This window comes from Salmo salar, chromosome ssa23, assembly GCF_905237065.1.
Source record: "Salmo salar chromosome ssa23, Ssal_v3.1, whole genome shotgun sequence".
In the NCBI taxonomy this organism is placed as follows: domain Eukaryota; kingdom Metazoa; phylum Chordata; class Actinopteri; order Salmoniformes; family Salmonidae; genus Salmo; species Salmo salar.
Window position 1 is genome coordinate 2,076,729 of NC_059464.1, and position 20,350 is coordinate 2,097,078.

At 41.5% G+C, this 20,350-nt stretch overlaps 1 protein-coding gene and 1 long non-coding RNA gene across 8 annotated transcripts in view; one reads left to right on the top strand and one right to left on the bottom strand.

Annotated features, from left to right (window-relative positions):
• The window catches only part of LOC106583920 (AP-2 complex subunit alpha-2), an 82,595-nt gene that overhangs the window by 43,318 nt on the left and 18,927 nt on the right, over window positions 1-20,350 (top strand). For all 7 annotated transcript variants that reach the window (XM_014168582.2, XM_014168586.2, XM_014168583.2 and 4 more), the window contains exons 7-12: window positions 1,925-2,093; window positions 2,216-2,353; window positions 5,894-6,076; window positions 6,363-6,460; window positions 6,712-6,943; window positions 8,863-9,042. In XM_014168582.2, coding sequence (XP_014024057.1) covers window positions 1,925-2,093; window positions 2,216-2,353; window positions 5,894-6,076; window positions 6,363-6,460; window positions 6,712-6,943; window positions 8,863-9,042 — 1,000 coding nt within the window. The remainder of the gene's footprint in view (window positions 1-1,924; window positions 2,094-2,215; window positions 2,354-5,893; window positions 6,077-6,362; window positions 6,461-6,711; window positions 6,944-8,862; window positions 9,043-20,350) is intronic.
• LOC106583921 (uncharacterized) lies at window positions 12,096-18,482 on the bottom strand. The gene is made up of 3 exons (XR_006761541.1): window positions 18,458-18,482; window positions 17,475-17,611; window positions 12,096-12,189 (listed from the first exon to the last, which is right to left on the bottom strand). It is a non-coding gene; the product is annotated as an uncharacterized lncRNA (long non-coding RNA).

The window sequence follows — 20,350 nt, forward strand, 5'->3', positions numbered from 1 at the left end:
GCGCGATGGGACATGGACATCCCTGCAGGCCAAACCCTCCCCTAACCCGGACAAGGCTTGGCCAATTGTGTGCCACCCCATGGGTCTCCCGGTCAGCTGAGACAGAGCCTGGACTTGAACCCAGAATCTCAGTGGTCCTGTGTGGCTCAGTTGGTAGAGCATGGTGTTTGCAACGCCAGGGCTGTGGGTTCGATTCCCACGGGGGACCAGTACGGAGAAAAATGTTTTTATGAAATGTATGCATTCACTACTGTAAGTCGCTCTGGATAAGAGCGTCTGCTAAATGACTAAAATGTAAATGTAGTGGCATAGCTAGCACTGCCATGCAGTACCTTAGACCACTGCGCCACTCGGGAGGCACCTACTACCATACCCAGTTGCCCATTCACCCTCCAAATAATAATCCTTCTTTAACCTGTCTCCTTCCCTTAAATCCACTTCAAATCACTGTAAATTAACAGGTGACATCAAGGGAGCATAGCTTTCACCTGGATTCACCTGATCAGTCTATGTCATGGAAAGAGCAGATGTTTCTAATGTTTTGTATACTCCGTGTACAACTTGTAGAGTCCATGCCCCAACGAATTGAGGCTGTTCTGAGGGCAATAAGGGGTGCAACGCAATATTAGGAAGGTGTTCCTAATGTTGTGTACACTCAGTGTATATATACATTGCATTCAGAAAGGATTCACAGCCCTGGACTTTTTCCACATTTTGTTGTTACAGCCTGAATATAAAATGTATTAAATGTAGATATTGTGTTACTGGCCTACACACAATTCCCCATAATGCCAGTGGAATTATGTTTTTACACATTTTTACAAATTAATACAATATGAAATGTCTTGAGTCAATAAGTATTTAACCCCTTTGTTATGGCAAGCCTAAATAAGTTCAGGAGTAAAAATGTGCTTAACAAGTCACATAATAAGTTGCATGGACTCACTCTGTTGACTCACTCTGTCAATTATTAACCTAATTGACAGAGTGAAAAGGATGCCTGTACAGAATAAAAATATTGCAAAAGGATGCATGTTTTGGAATAAGGCGCTAAAGTAAAACTGCAAAAACATGTAGCAAAGAAATTAACTTTATCCTGAATACAAAGCGTTGTGTTGGATTTGCCCCTAGCATAACACGTTACTGAGTACTGTTCTTCATATTTTCAAGCATGGTGGTGGCTGCATCATGTTATGGGTATGCTTGTCATTGGTAATGACTAGGAGTTTTTGGGGGATAAAACTAAATGGAATAGAGCTTAGCACAGGCGAAAACCTGGTTCAGTTTTCCAACAGACACTGGGAGACAAATTCACCTTTCAGCAGGACAATAACCTAAAACACAAGGCCAAATATATACTGGAGTTGCTTACCAAAACGACATTGAATGTTCCTGAGTTGCCTTGTTTCAGTTTTTCCTTAAATCGGCTTGAAAATGTATGGCAAGACTTTAAAATGTCTTTCAAGCAGTGGTCAACAACCAACTTGACAGAGCTTTAAAAAGAATAATGTGCAAATGTTATACAATCCAGGTGTGCAAAGCTCTTAGACTTAGCCAGAAAGACTAACAGATGCAATCGATGACAAAGGTGATAATAACATGTATTGAATACTGTATTTCATGGGGTATTGTTAGTAGATTGGTGAGAGAAATATATTTTACAACAAAATGTGGAATTCTTTTACACACACACACACACACACACACACACACACACACACACACACACACACACACACACACACAGTATATTCCTCTTTCTCTCTCTCTCTCTCTCTCTCTCTCTCTCTCTCTCTCTCTCTCTCTCTCTCTCTCTCTCTCTCTCTCTCTCTCTCTCTCTCTCATCTCTAAACCTAAAGAATGGCAATTATGGTGTGGTGTGGCTTACTCATTTTTTTTCTCCCTCCTACCTCCCCCTCTCCAGTGAGCCCAACCTGCTGGTGCGTGCCTGTAACCAGCTAGGTCAGTTCCTGCAGCACAGAGAGACCAATCTGCGCTACCTGGCTCTGGAGAGCATGTGTACCCTGGCCAGCTCGGAGTTCTCCCATGAGGCTGTCAAGACACACATCGAGACCGTCATCAACGCACTCAAGGTCTGTCTCTGTCAAACACACGTTACACACACACTGTTCAGATGAGACACTGCTTTTTTGATTAACGCTTTGTTTTAATTACTTTGGTGTTTGTAACACATTTTATACCTTTTTCTCTCCAGACTGAAAGGGATGTGAGTGTTCGCCAGAGGGCTGCTGACCTGCTCTACGCCATGTGTGACCGTAGCAACGCCAAGCAGATCGTTGCAGAGATGCTCAGCTACCTGGAGACAGCCGACTACTCCATCAGAGAGGAGATGGTATGCGTCTGCGTGTGTGTACAGTCGTGGCCAAAAGTTTTGAGAATGACACATATTAATTTTCACAAAGTCTGCTGCCTCAGTTTGTATGATGGCAATTTGCATATACTCCAAAATGTTATGAAGAGTGATCAGATGAATTGAAATTAATTGCAAAGTCCCTCTTTGCCATGGAAATGAACTAAATCCCCCCCAAAACATTTCCACTGCATTTCAGCCCTGCCACAAAAGGACCAGCTGACATCATGTCAGTGATTCTTTCGTTAACACAGGTGTGAGTGTTGGCGAGGACAAGGCTGGAGATCACTCTGTCATGCTGATTGAGTTCGAATAACAGACTGGAAGCTTCAAAAGGAGGGTGGTGCTTGGGATCATTGTTCTTCCTCTGTCAACCATGGCTACCTGCATGGAAACATGTGCCGTCATCATTGCTTTGCACAAAAAGGGCTTCACAGGCAAGGATATTGCTGCCAGTAAGATTGCACCTAAATCAACCATTTATCGGATCATCAAGAACTTCAAGGAGAGCGTTTCAATTGTTGCGAAGAAGGCTTCAGGGCGCCCAAGAAAGTCCAGCAAGCGCCAGGACCGTCTCCTAAAGTTAATTCAGCTGCGGGATCGGGGCACCACCACTACAGAGCTTGCTCAGGAATGGCAGCAGGCAGGTGTGAGTGCATCTGAACTCACAGTGAGGCGAAGACTTTTGCAGGATGGCCTGGTGTCAAGAAGGGCAGCAAAGAAGCCACTTCTCTCCAGGAAAAACATCAAGGACAGACTGATATTCTGCAAAAGGTACAGGGATTGGACTGCTGAGGACTGGGGTAAAGTCATTTTGTCTGATGAATCCCCTTTACGATTGTTTGGGGCATCCGGAAAAAAGCTTGTCCGGAGAAGACAAGGTGAGCGCTACCATCAGTCCTGTGTCATGCCAACAGTAAAGCATCCTGAGACCATTCATGTGTGGGGTTGCTTCTCAGCCAAGGGAGTGGGCTCACTCACAATTTTGCCTAAGAACAGAGCCATGAATAAAGAATGGTACCAACACATCCTCCGAGAGCAACTTCTCCCAACCATCCAGGAACAGTTTGGTGACGAGCAATGCCTTTTCCAGCATGATGGCATAAAGCAAAAGTGATAACTAAGTGGCTCGGGGAACAAAACATCGATATTTTGGGTCCATGGCCAGGAAACTCCCCAGACCTTAATCCCATTAAGAATTTGTGGTCAATCCTCAAGAGGCGGGTGGACAATCAAAATCTCACAAATTCTGACACTCCAAGCATTGATTATGCAAGAATGGGCTGCCATCAGTCAGGATGTGGCCCAGAAGTTAATTGACAGCATGCCAGGGTGGATTGCAGAGGTCTTGAAAAAGAAGGGTCAACACTGCCAATTTTGACTCTTTGCATCAACTTCATGTAATTGTCAATAAAAACCTTTGACACTTATGAAATGCTTGTAATTATACTTCAGTATTCCATAGAAACATCTGACAAAAATATCTAGACACTGAAGCAGCAAACTTTGTGGAAATTAATATTTGTGTCATCCACGACTGTGTATTGTATGTTTTCCCCCTCTGAGGGCCTCTGTTTGTGTCTCTGTTAAAGAGTGTAATCCAGCGCTTCCCAAACTGTGGGTCGCCTGATATGAAAATGGTGTCGCGGGAGAATTTATAAAATCCAGAATTTAAAAAAAAATATATAGATATATATATTATCGTGTTTGTATCTCAAAATCATTGTAATGTGGTTAATCTTAAAAGTCGAAATAAATTATTTGAATGTAAAAGATCAAATTAAACTAGAGGGCCCTTAGATCATAGGAAAAGGCAGCACTTGACCGTTGCACTTGAATTATTCTCACCGTGAATGGCTAGGCATACTATGAAACCGCATATTATTGCAGAGACTGACATACCGTCCTCTATTAATATAGCAAAAACTCACATCAATACCTTTGTCAGATAGCATGAATTCTTCATTTAACAGTGTTATTGCTAGCAATCAAGAGGAAACTCTGACTAAAGGACTCAAACTACCCAGCTTATGCTCAACAAATGAACTTTAGCTGTGAGGGTTGAGATGTCCATGCATTGACTTTTGTTCGCTATACATGTCATGGGATGCTATTCACAAGGACATATATTTTTCTGTCTCACAATTCCCAAGCATGAAACTGCATGTTCAGTGTGCTGCTTGGCTATATTGACGAAAAACAGATTCCAAATGGGATTGAATGGTGGGCTTTTGCACAGATGAGGCTCCAACTATCAGCGAACAGGGGGCAGGCCTCTGCACTCCTAGTTATGAATGTGTCTCCTTCTGCCATATGGACGCATTGTTTGATACACAGAGAGCAGCTGGTGGAAAAAGAGCTGAGCACAGAACTCAGAGATGTACTGCAGCAGATAACTTTGATTGTAAACTATGTCAAACCACATTCAATGCAGGCACGCCTTTTCGCAAAACTGTGGCGATATGGGATCAGAGCATGACAATGTTCTATTTCACACCAAGGCTTGGTGGCTATCGAGGGAGAGAGTTGGAAAGATTTTTGGCATTGAGAGAGGAACTGTTGTCATTCACAATGGATGTAAAAGAAACCGACTTGGTTGACTTTCTTGGTTGACTTTCTGTGTAATGAAAATAAAATAACAGAAAACAGCATTAGTACGTGTCCCACGTGAGTGATGACTGCTCACCTCCCAACGCTTAGAAGAGCACTTTGGGATGGACGTACATCCTAATCCGTTTGACTGTGATCCTGGCTCAGTTAACATGCTGGTTAGTGAAATCGAACAGCTGATCGAGCTGTCATGTGACCGAGTGCTGCAGACAACGCATTCACAGATCACTACGGAGGGGTATTGGTTCCTGACTCAAAGGGAATACCCTGCCGTCTCCCTCTGAGCATTAATGCCGCGTTCAAGACAACTGGGAACTCGGAAAGAAATCTGCACCGACTGGGGGAAAAATAGATTTGAACGGTCATCCAACTTGGGAATTCGTGCCTCTTTCAAGAGCTCTGACTTCACTGACGTGATGCTCTGAGTTCCCAGTTGTCTTGAAAACACCATAAAACTCAGGTAGGCTACCCTTCGCCAGCTCATATCTGTGTGAAGCTGGATTCAGTGCTCTCGTCTGCATTAAAACCAATTATCGATCCAGGTTGGATGTGAAAGCAGAGATGAGGTGCGCTCTGTTGACCACGCCCCTTGACGTTGAGAAGCTCCGACGCGACATGCAACAAGCACACCCATCTCATTAGTGGTGGTGATATGAGAGACATTTTGTCAGACTAATTTGCAATTGACTGCTCCACATTAAAAGTATGTGATGGTGAGTGGAGAAGACAATCAAATACTGTTAGAATGTTTTTCAATTGACTGCCATAGCCTCAAATAAAAAAGTACAACTTGGCTGTTGTACTTAAAAATATCACATGGGTGGGGCCGCAAGAATTTTCAGATATCAAAATGGGGTCATAGTCCAACAGTTTGGGAACCCCTGGTGTAACCTCTGCTCCTTTCTCTCCCAGGTGTTGAAGGTGGCCATCCTGGCAGAGAAGTATGCGGTGGACTACTCATGGTATGTTGACACCATCCTTAACCTCATCCGCATTGCCGGGGACTACGTCAGCGAGGAGGTGTGGTACCGCGTCATCCAGATTGTCATCAACCGCGATGACGTGCAGGGCTACGCCGCCAAGACTGTCTTTGAGGTAGGGGTTCCCCAAGCCGGATATGTCTGGATCAAATGTGCTCTTTTTGTCTCAGCTTGGAAATTCCTCAATCATATTCCCTAGTTGAATACATTACGGTGGAAACATTTTTAAAACTATTAAAAACCAGTTTTTAAAATTGTATTATAAAGTCCTCCCTGTTTGAGTAATTTGTTTCTGTTTGGTGCCTAATGAACACGGCTCTGAAGACCCATAGCATTTGGCTATCATAAAATCTGTTCAAATTACTTACGCTTCTAACTGTCTCCCTCCTCCCCCTCTCCAGGCGCTGCAGGCCCCAGCCTGTCATGAGAACATGGTGAAGGTGGGGGGGTACATCCTGGGAGAGTTTGGAAACCTCATCGCCGGGGACCCCCGCTCCAGGTGAGTGGTGTACTCTCCCACACCAGTGACATCATCAACCTGAGACGCACACAAATATGCGGTTGCTCTTATTTTCTGATGTATTAATCAGGTTTTTCTTCCCCATCTTTTTCATTTCTTTTTATGGTTCTACCTTTTTGTCATCCTTCTCTCCCTCTTCTTCTCCATTCTCATCCTCTCTTCCCACTATAATTTTAACTCTTTACCGCTCCTCTCTTTCTCTTCTCCATCTTTCTAATCCCTCTCTCCAGCCCTCTGGTCCAGTTCAACCTGCTCCACTCTAAGTTCCACCTGTGTTCGGTGCCCACGCGCGCCCTGCTGCTCTCTGCCTACATCAAGTTCATCAACCTGTTCCCAGAAACCAAGGCCACCATCCAGGAGGTGCTTCGCTCCGACAGCCAGATCAGGAACTCTGATGTGGAGCTGCAGCAGAGGGCCGTGGAGTACCTCAAGCTCTCCTCCATCGCCAGCACCGACGTCCTGGTGAGCTTTTGGGGTTTTTGATCGGCAAAAAAGATAATCTATATATTTGTAGGTGTTCTGACACTTTCTGACAGGTTGGAAGGGTGGGTACAGGGATTGAACCGTGGTCTCCAGTGGAGAGTCGTATATGTGACTGTGCCAGGGAGTGTTATCACTGCACACACAGCTCTTGCCTGGCTACCCATCCACATCGCTCTGACCAACTGACGTTTCTTTTCCACAATAAGTCTGGATTTGCCACTCTCCCGACGATTTCTAGAATGTGAACACATTCTTACCGTTCTGTTTGCTCCCAGTATCTGACGGGTTGGGCCAGAGCCGGTCTACAAGATGTCGTTATCAACTTTGATACTCTGGTTAGATTTGTTACACTATCCAATCTCTGAATAAATTGTTTTGTACAACACCCTTCATTTTAAAGTCATACAAACGACTTCTACTGTAGCAGTTTCAGACTCTCTGTAGCGAACAACAGAGCAGAGGAAGAATTTAGTGTGAGGCGTCAGGCTACCACAGCTCTGCACGTGTTTTTGTTATTTTACTGATCTCTTTCTCGTCTTTATTGTTTGTTTACTGTAAAGTATGTTGCCATTTTAAATGCACTTACAGTGCCTTCGGAAAGTATTCATACCCCTTATTTCGCATTTTGTTGTTACAGCCTGAATTCAAAACGGATTAAATAGATTTTCTCTCGTTCTTTACACACAATAACCCATAATGACAATGTGAAAACATGTTTTTAGATATCTTTGCAAATGTATTGAAAATAATACAATACAGAAAGATCAAATTTACATAAGTATTCACATCCCTGAGTGAATACATTTTAGAATCACCTTTGGCAGCGATTACAGCTGTGAGCCTTCCTGGGTAGGTCTCTAAGATATTTGCACTCCTGGATTGTGCAGTATTTGCCCATTTATTATTTTCGATGTTCTTCAAGCTCTGTCAAATTGATTGTTTATCATTGCTAGACAGCCATTTTAAAGTCTTGTCATAGATTTTCAAACAGATTTAAGTCAAAACTGTAACTAGGTCAGGACATTCACTGTCTTCTTGGTAAACAACTCTAGAGTAGATTGTGTTTTAGCTTTGTTTTAGTCCTGTCTGGTGGAAAGCAGACAAGCAGGTTTTCCTCTTGGATTTTGCCTGTGCTTAGCTCCATTCCGTTTCTGTTTTTTATCCTGAAAAGCTCTGCAGTTCTTAATGATTGCAAGCATACCCATAAAATAACACTTTGTATTCTGTATAAAAAATGTATGAACTTGCCAAATTTTTGCAGTGTTTTTTTTAGTGCCTTGTTGCAAACAGAATGCATTTATTTAATGTCTGCTTTTTAAAATTGTTACCATATACCAATAGGTGCCATTGCGAGGGATTGGAAAACCTCACTGGTCTTTGTGATTGAATCTGTTTGAAATTCACTACTCAACTGAGGGACCTTACAGATAATTGCATGTGTGGGGTACAGAGATGAGGTAGTCATTCAAAAATAATGTTAAACACTATTATTGCACACAGAGGGAGTCCATGCAATTTATTATGACTTGTTAAGCACATTTTTACTTCTGAACTTATTTAAGCTTGCCATAACAAAGGGTATGAATACTTATTGACTCAAGACATTTCAGCTTTTCGTTATTAATTCATTTTGTAAAAATGTTGCTGTAACACAATGTGGAGAAAGTCAAGAGTTATGAATACTTTCTGAAGGCACTATAGAATACATTTCGATTTGACTGCAGGCCACAGAGCAGCAACAACACAACCTTGCCGTGTTCAGATGCGGTTCAGTGTTTCAAATGTGAACCTAAAGCACGGTCATGGACATTGCTATACGGTCACAGGACTGTAACCTCAGTGACTGGTTTAGTCACATTGTCATAACTGTAACCATATCCCTCCTTCCCCCTCTTCAGGCCACTGTGCTGGAGGAGATGCCTCCCTTCCCAGAGAGGGAGTCATCCATCTTGGCCAAGCTGAAGAAGAAGAAGGGTCCGGGTGCCGTGTCGGTAGAGCTGGAGGACGGCAAGGAGAGAGGAGAGCTCAACGGTGGAGGGGACAGGGGGGGCGATGCTGCCATCGCAGCCTCTAACGCAGTGAGCATTCAATTCAATATACTGTATCTGCATCCCAAATGGCACCTATTCTCTACACCCGCGGAAATCTAATTAGCATAATAAAAAAATCCTAATCAAAATCCGTCTAAGTTTTTAGAATAGGCTCCATCTCAATCCATCGCATCCGCCAATTGTGGCCTTCTGCAGTGGAAGGTGGCCAAGCTACAGCTGTGTTTGTCAGACCATGAGACATCCCGAAAACTTCTGTAGCGTCCAAACCACTCTACGAAAAGATGAAACTCAAGAACACGATGGTGTTCTCCGTTTTGCTCCGAAGTTGGTATTGTCGATCCACCAACTTCTGTCTGTAGTGCCCGAACAGTTTGGGACTACACACTGAGACTCTCACGAACACGTACCTGTTGGTTATTTACTCGTCTCAAGGTAGCCCGGTACCAGTTTAAAAAATGAATGGAAGTAAATATGGAAGAAGTTTAGTGCCAAAAGAAATTGGTTAAATATGGGTCAAACTAAATAAAAATAATTTCCTGATCTTTCTTATACACTATATATACAAAAGTATGTGGACACCCCTTCAAATTAGTGGATTTGGCTATTTCAGCCACACCCGTTGCTGACAGGTGTATAAAATCGAGCACACAGCCATGCAATCTCCTTAGACAACATTGGCAGTAGAATGGCTTTACTGAAGAGCTCAGTGACTTTCAACGTGGCACCGGCATAGGATGCCACCTTTCCAACAAGTCAGTTCGTCACAAAAAATGTATAAAACAATTGCCGGCCCTCGGTTGCAACACTCACTACCAAGTTCCAAACTGCTTCTGGAAGCAACGTCTGCACAATAACTGTTCGTCGGGAGCTTCATGAAATGGGTTTCCATGGCCAAGCAGCCGCACACAAACCTAAGATCACCACGTGCAATGCCAAGCGTTGGCTGGAGTTGTGTAAAAATCTGCGCCATTGGACGCTGGAGCGGTGGAAGCACGTTCTCTGGAGTGATGAATCACGCGTCACCATCTGGCAGTCCGATGGACTAATCTGGGTTTGGCGGATGCCACTAGAACGCTACCTGCCGGACCGCATGGTGCCAACTGTAAAGTTTGGTGGAGGAGGGATAATGGTCTGGTGCTGTTCAGGCTAGGCCCCTTAGTTCCAGTGAAGGGAAATTGTAACGCTACATTATACATTGACATTCTAGATGATTCTGTGCTTCCAACTTTGGCAACGGTTTGGGGAAGGCCCATTCCTGTTTCAGCATGAAAATACCCCAATGCACAAAGCGAGGTCCATAAAGAAATGGTTTGTTGAGATCGGTGTGGAAGGACTTGACTGGCCTGCACAGAGCCCTTGACCTCAACCCCATTGAGCACCTTTGGGGTGAATTGGAACGCCGACTGCGAGCCAGGTCTAATCGCCCAATATCCGTGCCCGACCTCGAGCCAGGTCTAATCGCCCAATATCTGTGCCCGACCTCACTAATGCTCTTGTGGCTGAATGGAAGCAAGTCCTCGCAGCAATGTTCCAACATCTAGTGGAAAGCCTTACCAGAGGAGTGGAGGCTGTTATAGCAGCAAAGGGGAGGACCAACTCCATATTAATGCCCATGATTTTGGAATGAGATGTTTGACGAGCAGGTGTCCACCTATCTCTCAGAAGACAGACACTTTTAAGCATCCTTTTTTATTATTTATTTTTTGACTATCTGTTATGCAATGTGTTTCTATGGGCTAATAGCAGTAAGGCCAAATTCAATGTTGCATAACATTTTTTACAAATATGAATTATACCTAAATGGGTCCTTAAATTCAAAATCAAATGGCTAAATGATCCTTGGTATGACCATCTTAATAGATAGCTTAGTAGACCCCCTCGCCCTTGTCATCTTTGTTGTTCTACAAAGGGAGAATTTGTTTGTAGCAATTACAAGACACAGCACAATGACATAAATCACTTGCATTCAAAGACTGGCAGCAGTTGAAGAAAACCAGAAGCTGCATACAGTTTATATGATTCAAGGCTATATCTTCATAGACAGTGAAAATCAAATATTTAATGCGTAATGCAGTGCATGCAACAATGGAGTTTAATAAAATAAGCGTTATCTATCACACTCCAATGGATCAGCATGGTGGAAATAACTATTTCTAGAAACTGAAATTAGCATATCTTGTTGAACAAATCCAGGTAGTGACTCCTGGTTTAAGTAAAATGTATTCCGTTGGTGCCTAATGAACATGACCCAAGACAAGCGTCATGATTCCACAACCGTCATGATTCCACTCCTATAGTCTCTGTGCCATTAACACCATACATGCTATAGTTCCTGAGTATTATCACAGTCGTCAAAAACGTAATTTGGTAATGGAAATAAGTCAAATAGATTAGAATCAGTTTCACTCTCCCCATTCACCAATCAATCCGTCAGTTTTAAAAATCATTCAGTTTCCAAATCATAATCAAAACCCAATTAATTTTCCATCCAAATTGTAGAATGACATTGCTCAGTGATTGGTCCTATCATTCAAAACCCTCAATTGAACACAAATCGACATTGGCAGAATGTAAATTTATATTAACATACTGTATAATTATGCAAAAATTCTAGTATTAACTTTCTTATCATGATTATAATTACAGATCAGTATCCTAATGCATCATTCTTAATCTAAATTACTATTACTCTGCAATCAATTTTGGGCACAGTTTACCAATGCCCCCCCCCAACGTTTCAAGCACTGATTCATCTGGCGTCTTCGTCATTGTCATCAGATAGCTTTACAGTTCAAAGTGGATGGCCATGATAATGTCCCAATTTCAATGTCTCACCTGAGCCGCCACCACCTTTACCACCCATTATGTTTTGTCCATTTGTCAACCAGTATAACAGCAACATAAGAGAAGTTTGGAACAGATTTTTCCCCATGCTCACTCAATGTGGACTCCTGTCACACTCCTGATTTAAAAGACATGAGAGAAAAAACAGCTTAGATTGGATGCTGTACACCAGTTGCTGGCTCGGACTCAGGTCTCTCTGTAGAAGTGGTGCGGATAGGGCCATATTGAACGCCTTTGTCGCTCTTCTTCAGCCGGTTGGGGGTGGTTTGAGGTTCACACCGTTCTCGTGGTCAAATGATCCCTTTCATGCATTAAGACACCGACTGTGACCTTGAGAGAGGAAAGATCAGAACAACAGTTTAGCTCAGTTAATTTCTGATTCAGGAAATCCAGACAAGCTTTGATTATATGATAAATTATTACTTTTACCAATTATTCTTAATACCAATGTCTAAACATATGTCAAAGAGAATAACACATTATATATTTTTTTAAATCTTCAAATTAGCTTATACTCCCCATAACACTGTCAACTTCATCTCAGAGCCACATCCCAACCATCCAGCAGACCTAATCTGGTGAGATTTGTAACAGAACAAACAACACAACAATACACTCCGTCACATGTCACTCAATACACTCCTATATATCACTAAAGGCGTGTAAACTTCAATCCAAACTGTTACCGCCCCCATTTTGACGCATGGCTCCCAATGTGAGTAATGTGTATAAAAAAACACTACCACTGGTTAAAAATAAAACAATAATTTAAAATAACAATTTAATTAGAATCACTACCCTTAACTCCATAAAGAAAAATAATTGCACCTATACGGTCATAGTAAAATAGACTTAAGACAGCCTACCCTTAATCAAAGGCAACACCCTCTCCTTCACATTGGTCCAAATCACAAATATGGCTAAGAACTATAAACTTCATCATAATTATCAATATTACAAATGCCTTTCAAATTAGTATTACAATTGACCTTAAATTCATTATCCAAATGGCTTTCCAATGAGGGTGATCAAACCACACTGGAAAGTCAGGACAGATGTCAGAGGTCATACAAACCCGTCAAAGAAGTGTTTCTTACATTTTTTTACATTTTAGTCATTTAGCAGACGCCCTTATCCAGAGCGACTTACAGTAGTGAATGCATACATTTCATGCAATTTCATACATTTTTTTTGCTTACTATATTAGACTAAGTAATGAAAAACAGTCAAACATTTCATACACTGGAAACTTACTGGAAATGTATTTCTTATCAAAATAATTAACTTGTGTTCAATTAAAACTCAGAAAATAAAAACTTCAGAAAATTCCGTGTGTGTGTCCCTTTTAAGATACCTTGGCACAAAGACAAATGGAAAACTCACTAAACCCAAATGAAATAGAACACTCACAATAAATCAAACATAGTATTTTAAAAACACCAACAAATAGTCATAACAAGTGTGGTAACCTTAAGGTAAAAACAAACAAAAATGGCCAGGCCTATTTAATTTGGTCGTTTCAGTCTCACTCACTGCTCTCGCCAAGACCATAGCCCCGGGGGAAACATTTCAAAGAGAGAAAATGACCACCCCCATTCTCCTCCTAATCAGCAACCCAAAGTTATAACTACAAACATAACATAAGTCCACTGTACTCCCTCAAATCATTTTTGTTTTAATCTACCCCAACGTTTATGTGCGCTTAACCCCTGTGCGGCATACGGGACGGACATCCAGCGAAAAATCATATCGCCATTAGCATAACAAAATGTAATTATTATTATTTATTTTTTTTCTAATTATATCGTTTTATAGATACACCTCTCCTGAATCGAACCACGTTGTCCGATTTTCAAAAAGGCTTTACAGCAAAAGCAAAACATTAGATTATGTTAGAGGAGTATATCGTAAAACTAGCCACATAGCCATTTTCCGACCAACCACTTGCATCACAAATAACCAAAAAACAGCTAAATGCAGCACTAACCTTTGACAATCTTCATCAGATGACACACCTAGGACATCATGTTACACAATACATGCATTCTTTTGTTCGATAAAGTTCATATTTATATATAAAAACAGCATTTTACATCGGTGCGTAACGTTGACTAACTATTTTCCCTCAAATGCATCCGATGAAACAGCGCTACAATTTACTAAATTACTATTCGGAAACATTTTTAAAATGTAATATTGTCATTCTAAGATTTATAGATGAATATCTCTTGAAAGCACCTGTAATGCCAGATTTTAAAAATAACTTTACTGGGTAATCACACTTTGCGATAAAAGGGGATGCGATACTCAGAATAATAGGCTAGCAATAGCAATAGGCTAGCCATCTTGGAACAATCGCATATCAAATCTAGTCTTGTATACTATTGTCAATAATCCCTTACCTTTGATTATCTTCATCCTTAGGCACTTCCAGGAATCCCAGGTCCACAGAAATGTATTTTCGTTCGAAAAAGTTCATCCTTTATGTTTCATTAGCTTGTTGTTGTTAGCGCGTTCTGAAGGCTGAACCAAAAGTTCCGACGTGCGCGGGGCTACTCTTTCAACAAAATGCATTTTTTTCTTATTTAGGTTTGTTCAAACGTTGTATAACATAAATCTGTAGGGCCTTTTTCAACGAGAGCTCCAATAAGATTCGAGGGGGACGATTGCATTGTGTTTCAAAACGTTTCGAAAGGGGAGGGTAACCAGGGGCGCCGGCGTCATAATGGTGATGGCCCTCTCCGTGTGACCACGTTCCACAGCGTGTCATTCTGTCAGTTTTCACAGTAGGAGACTCAAATCACTTTGTAAAGACTGGGGACATCTAGTGGAAGCAATAGGAAGTGCTCAATGAACCATAGCTCACCGTGTGATTAATAGGCAACGTGATGAAGTTGAGTTCGCAATTCAGAATTCCACTTCCTGTTTCCATCTGTCTCGGGGTTTTGACTGCCATATGAGTTCTGTTATACTCACAGACACCATTCAAACAGTTTTAGAAACGTTAGGGTGTTTTCTATCCACAAGTATTAATTATATGCATATCCTAGCTTCTGAGTTTGAGTAGTAGGCCCTTTAAATGGGCACGAATTGTTTTCAAAATGCGCTGTGGCGCCCCCTATCCTAGGCGACCGTCAAGAGGTTAATTTAGCATGTGCTACCCTTAGACACCGCAAAATGTATCTCGCCACTAACAATTCCCTCCCATATCATATTATATGACAGGTCTCTGTTTTCCATAACCATATATCATTATCCTGGTATCGTTACTAAATGTAATACTTTTTTTTTCTGTCACAAATGTAGTCAATTTCTCAGTGTAAGAAATCGGTGATATTTGATCCCAGGCATCTATTAAAAAGTTGTTTGAGACGTGGTCTCCTACGTTTCCCTTAACATGCATACTGCTTGACTAGTTGGGCCCAAGCTTGCTGTACAACATTAAAACCCATTCAGTCTGTCTGAATGGCTTCCTATCAGGCTCTCAATGTGCTTGATAGGAAGCCCAATAGCCATCATCACTGTTACATCCTCAGAAAGCATGAGCTGCTGAGTTGGAAAAATCTTGTGCAATACACTGACGCATGTCTTGTATTCAAGATCCTAAACGGCCTAGCTCCCCCATCCACTCAGTACTTTTGTTAAATGAAAACCCAAACCTATGGCAGCAGATCCACAAGGTCTGCCATGAGAGGTGACTGTATAGTTCCCTTAAGGAAAAGCACCTTTAGTCAATCTGCTTTCTCTGTGAGAGCTTCCCATGTCTGGAATACACTGCCATCAGAGAGACACAACTGTACCACCTTTCGCACCTTCACAAAAAACATGAAGACATGGCTAAAGGCCAATCAGAATAGTGAACCTAATCCCTAGCTGTGTATTGCCGCTTTCCATTTTGTCTGTAGCTGGTGAGTTGCTTTTATGTGTTTTGTTGCTTTTTGTGCTATTGCTCTGTCTGCGTGCTACGTGTTGCTTGTTCTATGTTGCTCTGCATGTGCTCACTGCTCATTGATTGTCTGTATTGTAATTGTTTTTAATAACCTGCCCAGGGACTGCGGTTGAAAATTAGCCGGTTGGCTAAAACCGGCACTTTTACTGAAACGTTGATTAATGTGCGCTGTCCCTATAAAAATAAACTCTAACTGCAATCCACTTTAATGACCGGACACTGTTCCACATAATGGAAACATATTATAATGTTAGAATACATTAACTACCTGCTCAAATTCACTGGTGTTACCTAAACTATAAAACTCAGCAACAGTAATCAGAAATGATCAAAGAACGTTTCCGATTCAACTATTCAGACCTCTACTGCAAATGTACCACTGCAAATGTACCACTGCATTCCTTACAGCCCGATATTGCCCAGCGAGCACGACTCGCTTTCACCAGTGGACTAAAACATGGTGACTTACCAATAAAAAAATATATATATAAAAATATAAATAAATAACCCATTCTCAACAAAGTTCTGCACTTACCTCTATCATTAGGTTAAAAACACATTGGACAACTTTCTCTTCTCTTTCTGCTTCACACTTATGAAATGTCCAAGACTTTAAAAGTAGAATGTAATATGGCAAATTTATAAAATACATCAGTCAATCCACAAGGGAAAAAACACATTTCGGTGAGCACAATACTACAGTCTCTGACCACCCACAACTTCGATCCATTGCTATTGTAGCCTTGTGTTATCATGATCATGATCACAGCTCTATCGCAATTGCCTATCCGCTAATATTAGAATTCATTAGATGTAGGTAACTGTGCCTTATTTGATTCAGTTATTTAAATACGACTCCATTCTCTGTTATTCCAGCAGACCATTTAGGCAACAGACGAAGCGTATTACCTCGGAATCGCCCGCCATTCATGTTGAATAAATTAGCCTTTTCATTCGAACTAAGCAAGCTGCTAAAACGTTAAGTTACTATATTAAACAAACACTGACGGCAGTATCTGTCTAGGCAAAACATATCAATACTTGAATTACAATCAGAAACCCATATTTGGTCAGTATCATAATATAATGATAAAAGCAGATTGTTTTCTCATGCAATACATTTCAATTACTTGACTACATCACATTAATCCCACAATGATAATTTGATGGATACCCTAGGCTTTGTATGACGTTTTAAGTTACGTCGAGGTTCAATCTTAATTCGCTCGAACTTTATGGAAAAAGGTTTTTTCAATAAATATAGCAACTCCTGTCATACTGGGAAGAAGAAAAAAATTCTGGCCTTAAGGGTAGTTTTATTTCAAATGTAGTACCCGGACGGAGACAATCCAATAAGCGTTTTATAGTTACATTGTTAGGGTAAGTTAACCAATTGTGGAAACACTCCAATCATTTTCTAAGACAATTGCCCAGACTTTGTAGACAGTTTAATAACGTTAAACCTCATCTTTATCAAATGATCCATTAAAGGGACAAACTCAAAACCTACGTATGTCTACGTATGGGTTGTTTAAGTGGCATCTCATTATATTCCCAGAATGACTTTATCAAATCTCTAGTAATCGATTATACACACATACAATTCATCATATTTTCATATCTTCACAGAATCCATTTAGAACGTTAGAAATTCTTAGGTACTCACATCAACCAAATCCATTGGCTCAGCAATCTCCCAGCGGAAAATAACTGAAGTTTCCCGGACACTGCCCAGCGGGTCATTGGAATAATGCTCTTCAGGTATAAAATAACATCCCGTTCTCAATAGCACCCGGTGATATTCTATGACGGGTAGTGATGGACGGAACCCCAAAATAACATGATCAACATTTATTAACCAAATTTCAATCTTATTATGCACATTTCCATATCTTATTTCCACACTCACACAACTTTCATATCACATTCACACAGTACTGTTCCCAAACACACTTAATATTTATCGCCTGCCGGAATATTTTCTTACTTCTATAGGTAAATTTGGTTTATAGCTTTCACATATGTACCTCACTATTTTAAACCGTTGCATATCATTAACTTATCTCCAAATTATTATTTATCTCAGGCTTACACAGAACCTTAATGATCATCCACACAGGATTGATCAAATGCTCACACAGAATATTGCTAAATAACCAGTCACAGAGGAATGGTCAGACCACTCACACAGACTTGGTCAGATGTCCACACAGAACATCATTGAAAGGTTACCCACACAGAGTCAACCTACTGCGCCCACACAGAACGCTTCTACAAAGATTACCCGCACAGGATTTCAAACCCTGTCTATATGAACAGGGAAACCCATAACATTATCAAAATATCACCTAATTAGTGGTCCCAGCAACAACAACTCACAATGGCCTTTAACAATTGTAACCCAGGTCATACCTGTTTATCAAAACATTTCATGTTACAATTTGAACATCACTAAGTCAAATGCCCTCGCAAGGCGGCACCCGCACTCTAGTTCCTCGATCAATACCTTAACCTCACCAGTCCTACTGTGATCAACCAGTACCATGGATCTGGACTTTTGGTAGCCCGCAACTAGCTAAATAACAATGATGTCCAAGGAAACCTCACTTAAGTCCACTCTTATCAACTCAACTCAGTCCTGCTAGTTACCTCAGCTGTGGCCATCTTAAGGAAGACCTCGCTCTGAGAGTACCCTCGACAGGGGCTTTTATGTTTGGTTTTGTTATTATTTTTTCTTATCACTTATTGATTATCCACTCCAACGTCAACGTTCAATTTAATGTCTAACTAGTGCAATCAATTCTGTGCACTTTCAAATTCAATTATTGAAAGAAACCAGTCTCTTCCCTAATCCAATTCGGGTCAAAATGATGTATCCGTTCAGCTGACGCTCCCAGCCAGGTGGGAATCTGATCCGATCTGCTCCAAAAAGTGGAGTGTCTTTCCCCAGCTGCGTCTAATGCAACTCCCCGTGCACAGTTAACCTGAGTTTCACTGGGAACAATCAGAGAAATGAAGTTCATCATTCCATCCTCGTCGCCAAAATTGTTGTGGAATTATTGTGATCAAAAGGAGAGACTTTTTAAAATTTCTTCAAAGCAAGTAATCTTTATTATTTAATTACTGCAGTAATGGAGCTTGTCAATGAGCCCCCTCTGTAGGTGATTCGTTGAGACCCCAGCCAGCAGGACTAAGCCACAGAATTTTATAGCAAAGTCCATCCTCCTGGATGTTCATGACAAATCACATATGAGATAATTTATACAAAGGCACATTTTGCTCTCATGCAACAGACATCAAGATTTACATGGCACCAAATATCTGTCTCTAGTTCATTTACTGCTTTCTTGTACAAAAATACTAATGCAACCTAGAATACTAAATCATTTCTTTAAAGAAACTGGAGATTGGTTCTCCCTGTTACTGATAGACAGGCACACAGACACTAATCATGGAATGTTGTCTTATCACCAATTCGTCGTAAATCCACAGTCAGTGTTATTCTCTGAGGCCCACTTTCCACACACACAGATGAGTGTTAAAAAAAACTATTCTGTTGCATAAAACAACCATTTGATGTTATAATACTGTTATTGCAATCTTGTAATTTCTGTTCTGACAATTCAAAGACTGGCAGCAGTTGAAAGAGATGGTGATCGCTTTGGAAAAACCACAATCACTGTCTGTGTAATGGATTTACTTTAATATTGAGCAATATATTCTCAAAGCACTGCTATTATACAAATGTTGTCTCTCTGTTCACTCGCTCTCTCTCTCTGTTTGCTCTTTCGCTCGCTCTCTCTCTTTTCGCTCGCTCTCTCTCTTTCGCTCGCTCTCTCTCTTTCGCTCGCTCTCTCTCTTTCGCTCGCTCTCTCTCTCTTTCGCTCGCTCTCTCTCTCTTTCGCTCTCTCTTTCGCTCGCTCTCTCTCTTTCGCTTTCGCTCGCTCTCGCTCTCTTCGCTCGCTTCTCTCTCTTTCGCTCGCTTTCGCTCTCTTTCGCTCGCTTTCTCTTTCTCTCTTTTCGCTCTTCTTTCGCTTTCTCTCTTTCGCTTCTCTCTCTTTCGCTCTCTCTTTCGCTCGCTTTCTCTCTCTTTCGCTCTCTCTCTCTTTTCGCTTTCTCTCTCTTTCGCTTTCTCTCTCTCTTTCGCTTCGCTCTCTCTTCTTTTCGCTCTCTCTTTCGCTCTCTTTTCGTCGCTCCTTCTCTTTCTCTTTCGCTCTCTCTCTCTTTCGCTTCTCTCTTTCGCTTTCTCTCTCTCTTTCGCTCTCTCTCTCTTTCGCTCTCTCTCTCTCTTTCGCTCTCTCTCTTTCGTCGCTCTCTCTCTCTTCGCTCTCGCTTCTCTCTTTCGCTCTCTCTCTTCTCTTTCGCTCTCTCTCTTTCGCTTCTCGCTTTCTCTTTCGCTTCGCTTTCTCTCTTCGCTGCTCGCTTTCTCTCTTTCGTCATTTCGCTCTCTCTCTTTCGCTTCGCTCTCTCTCTCTTTCGCTCGCTTTCTCTCTCTTTCGCTCGCTCTCTCTCTCTTCGCTCGCTCTCTCTCTTTCGCTCGCT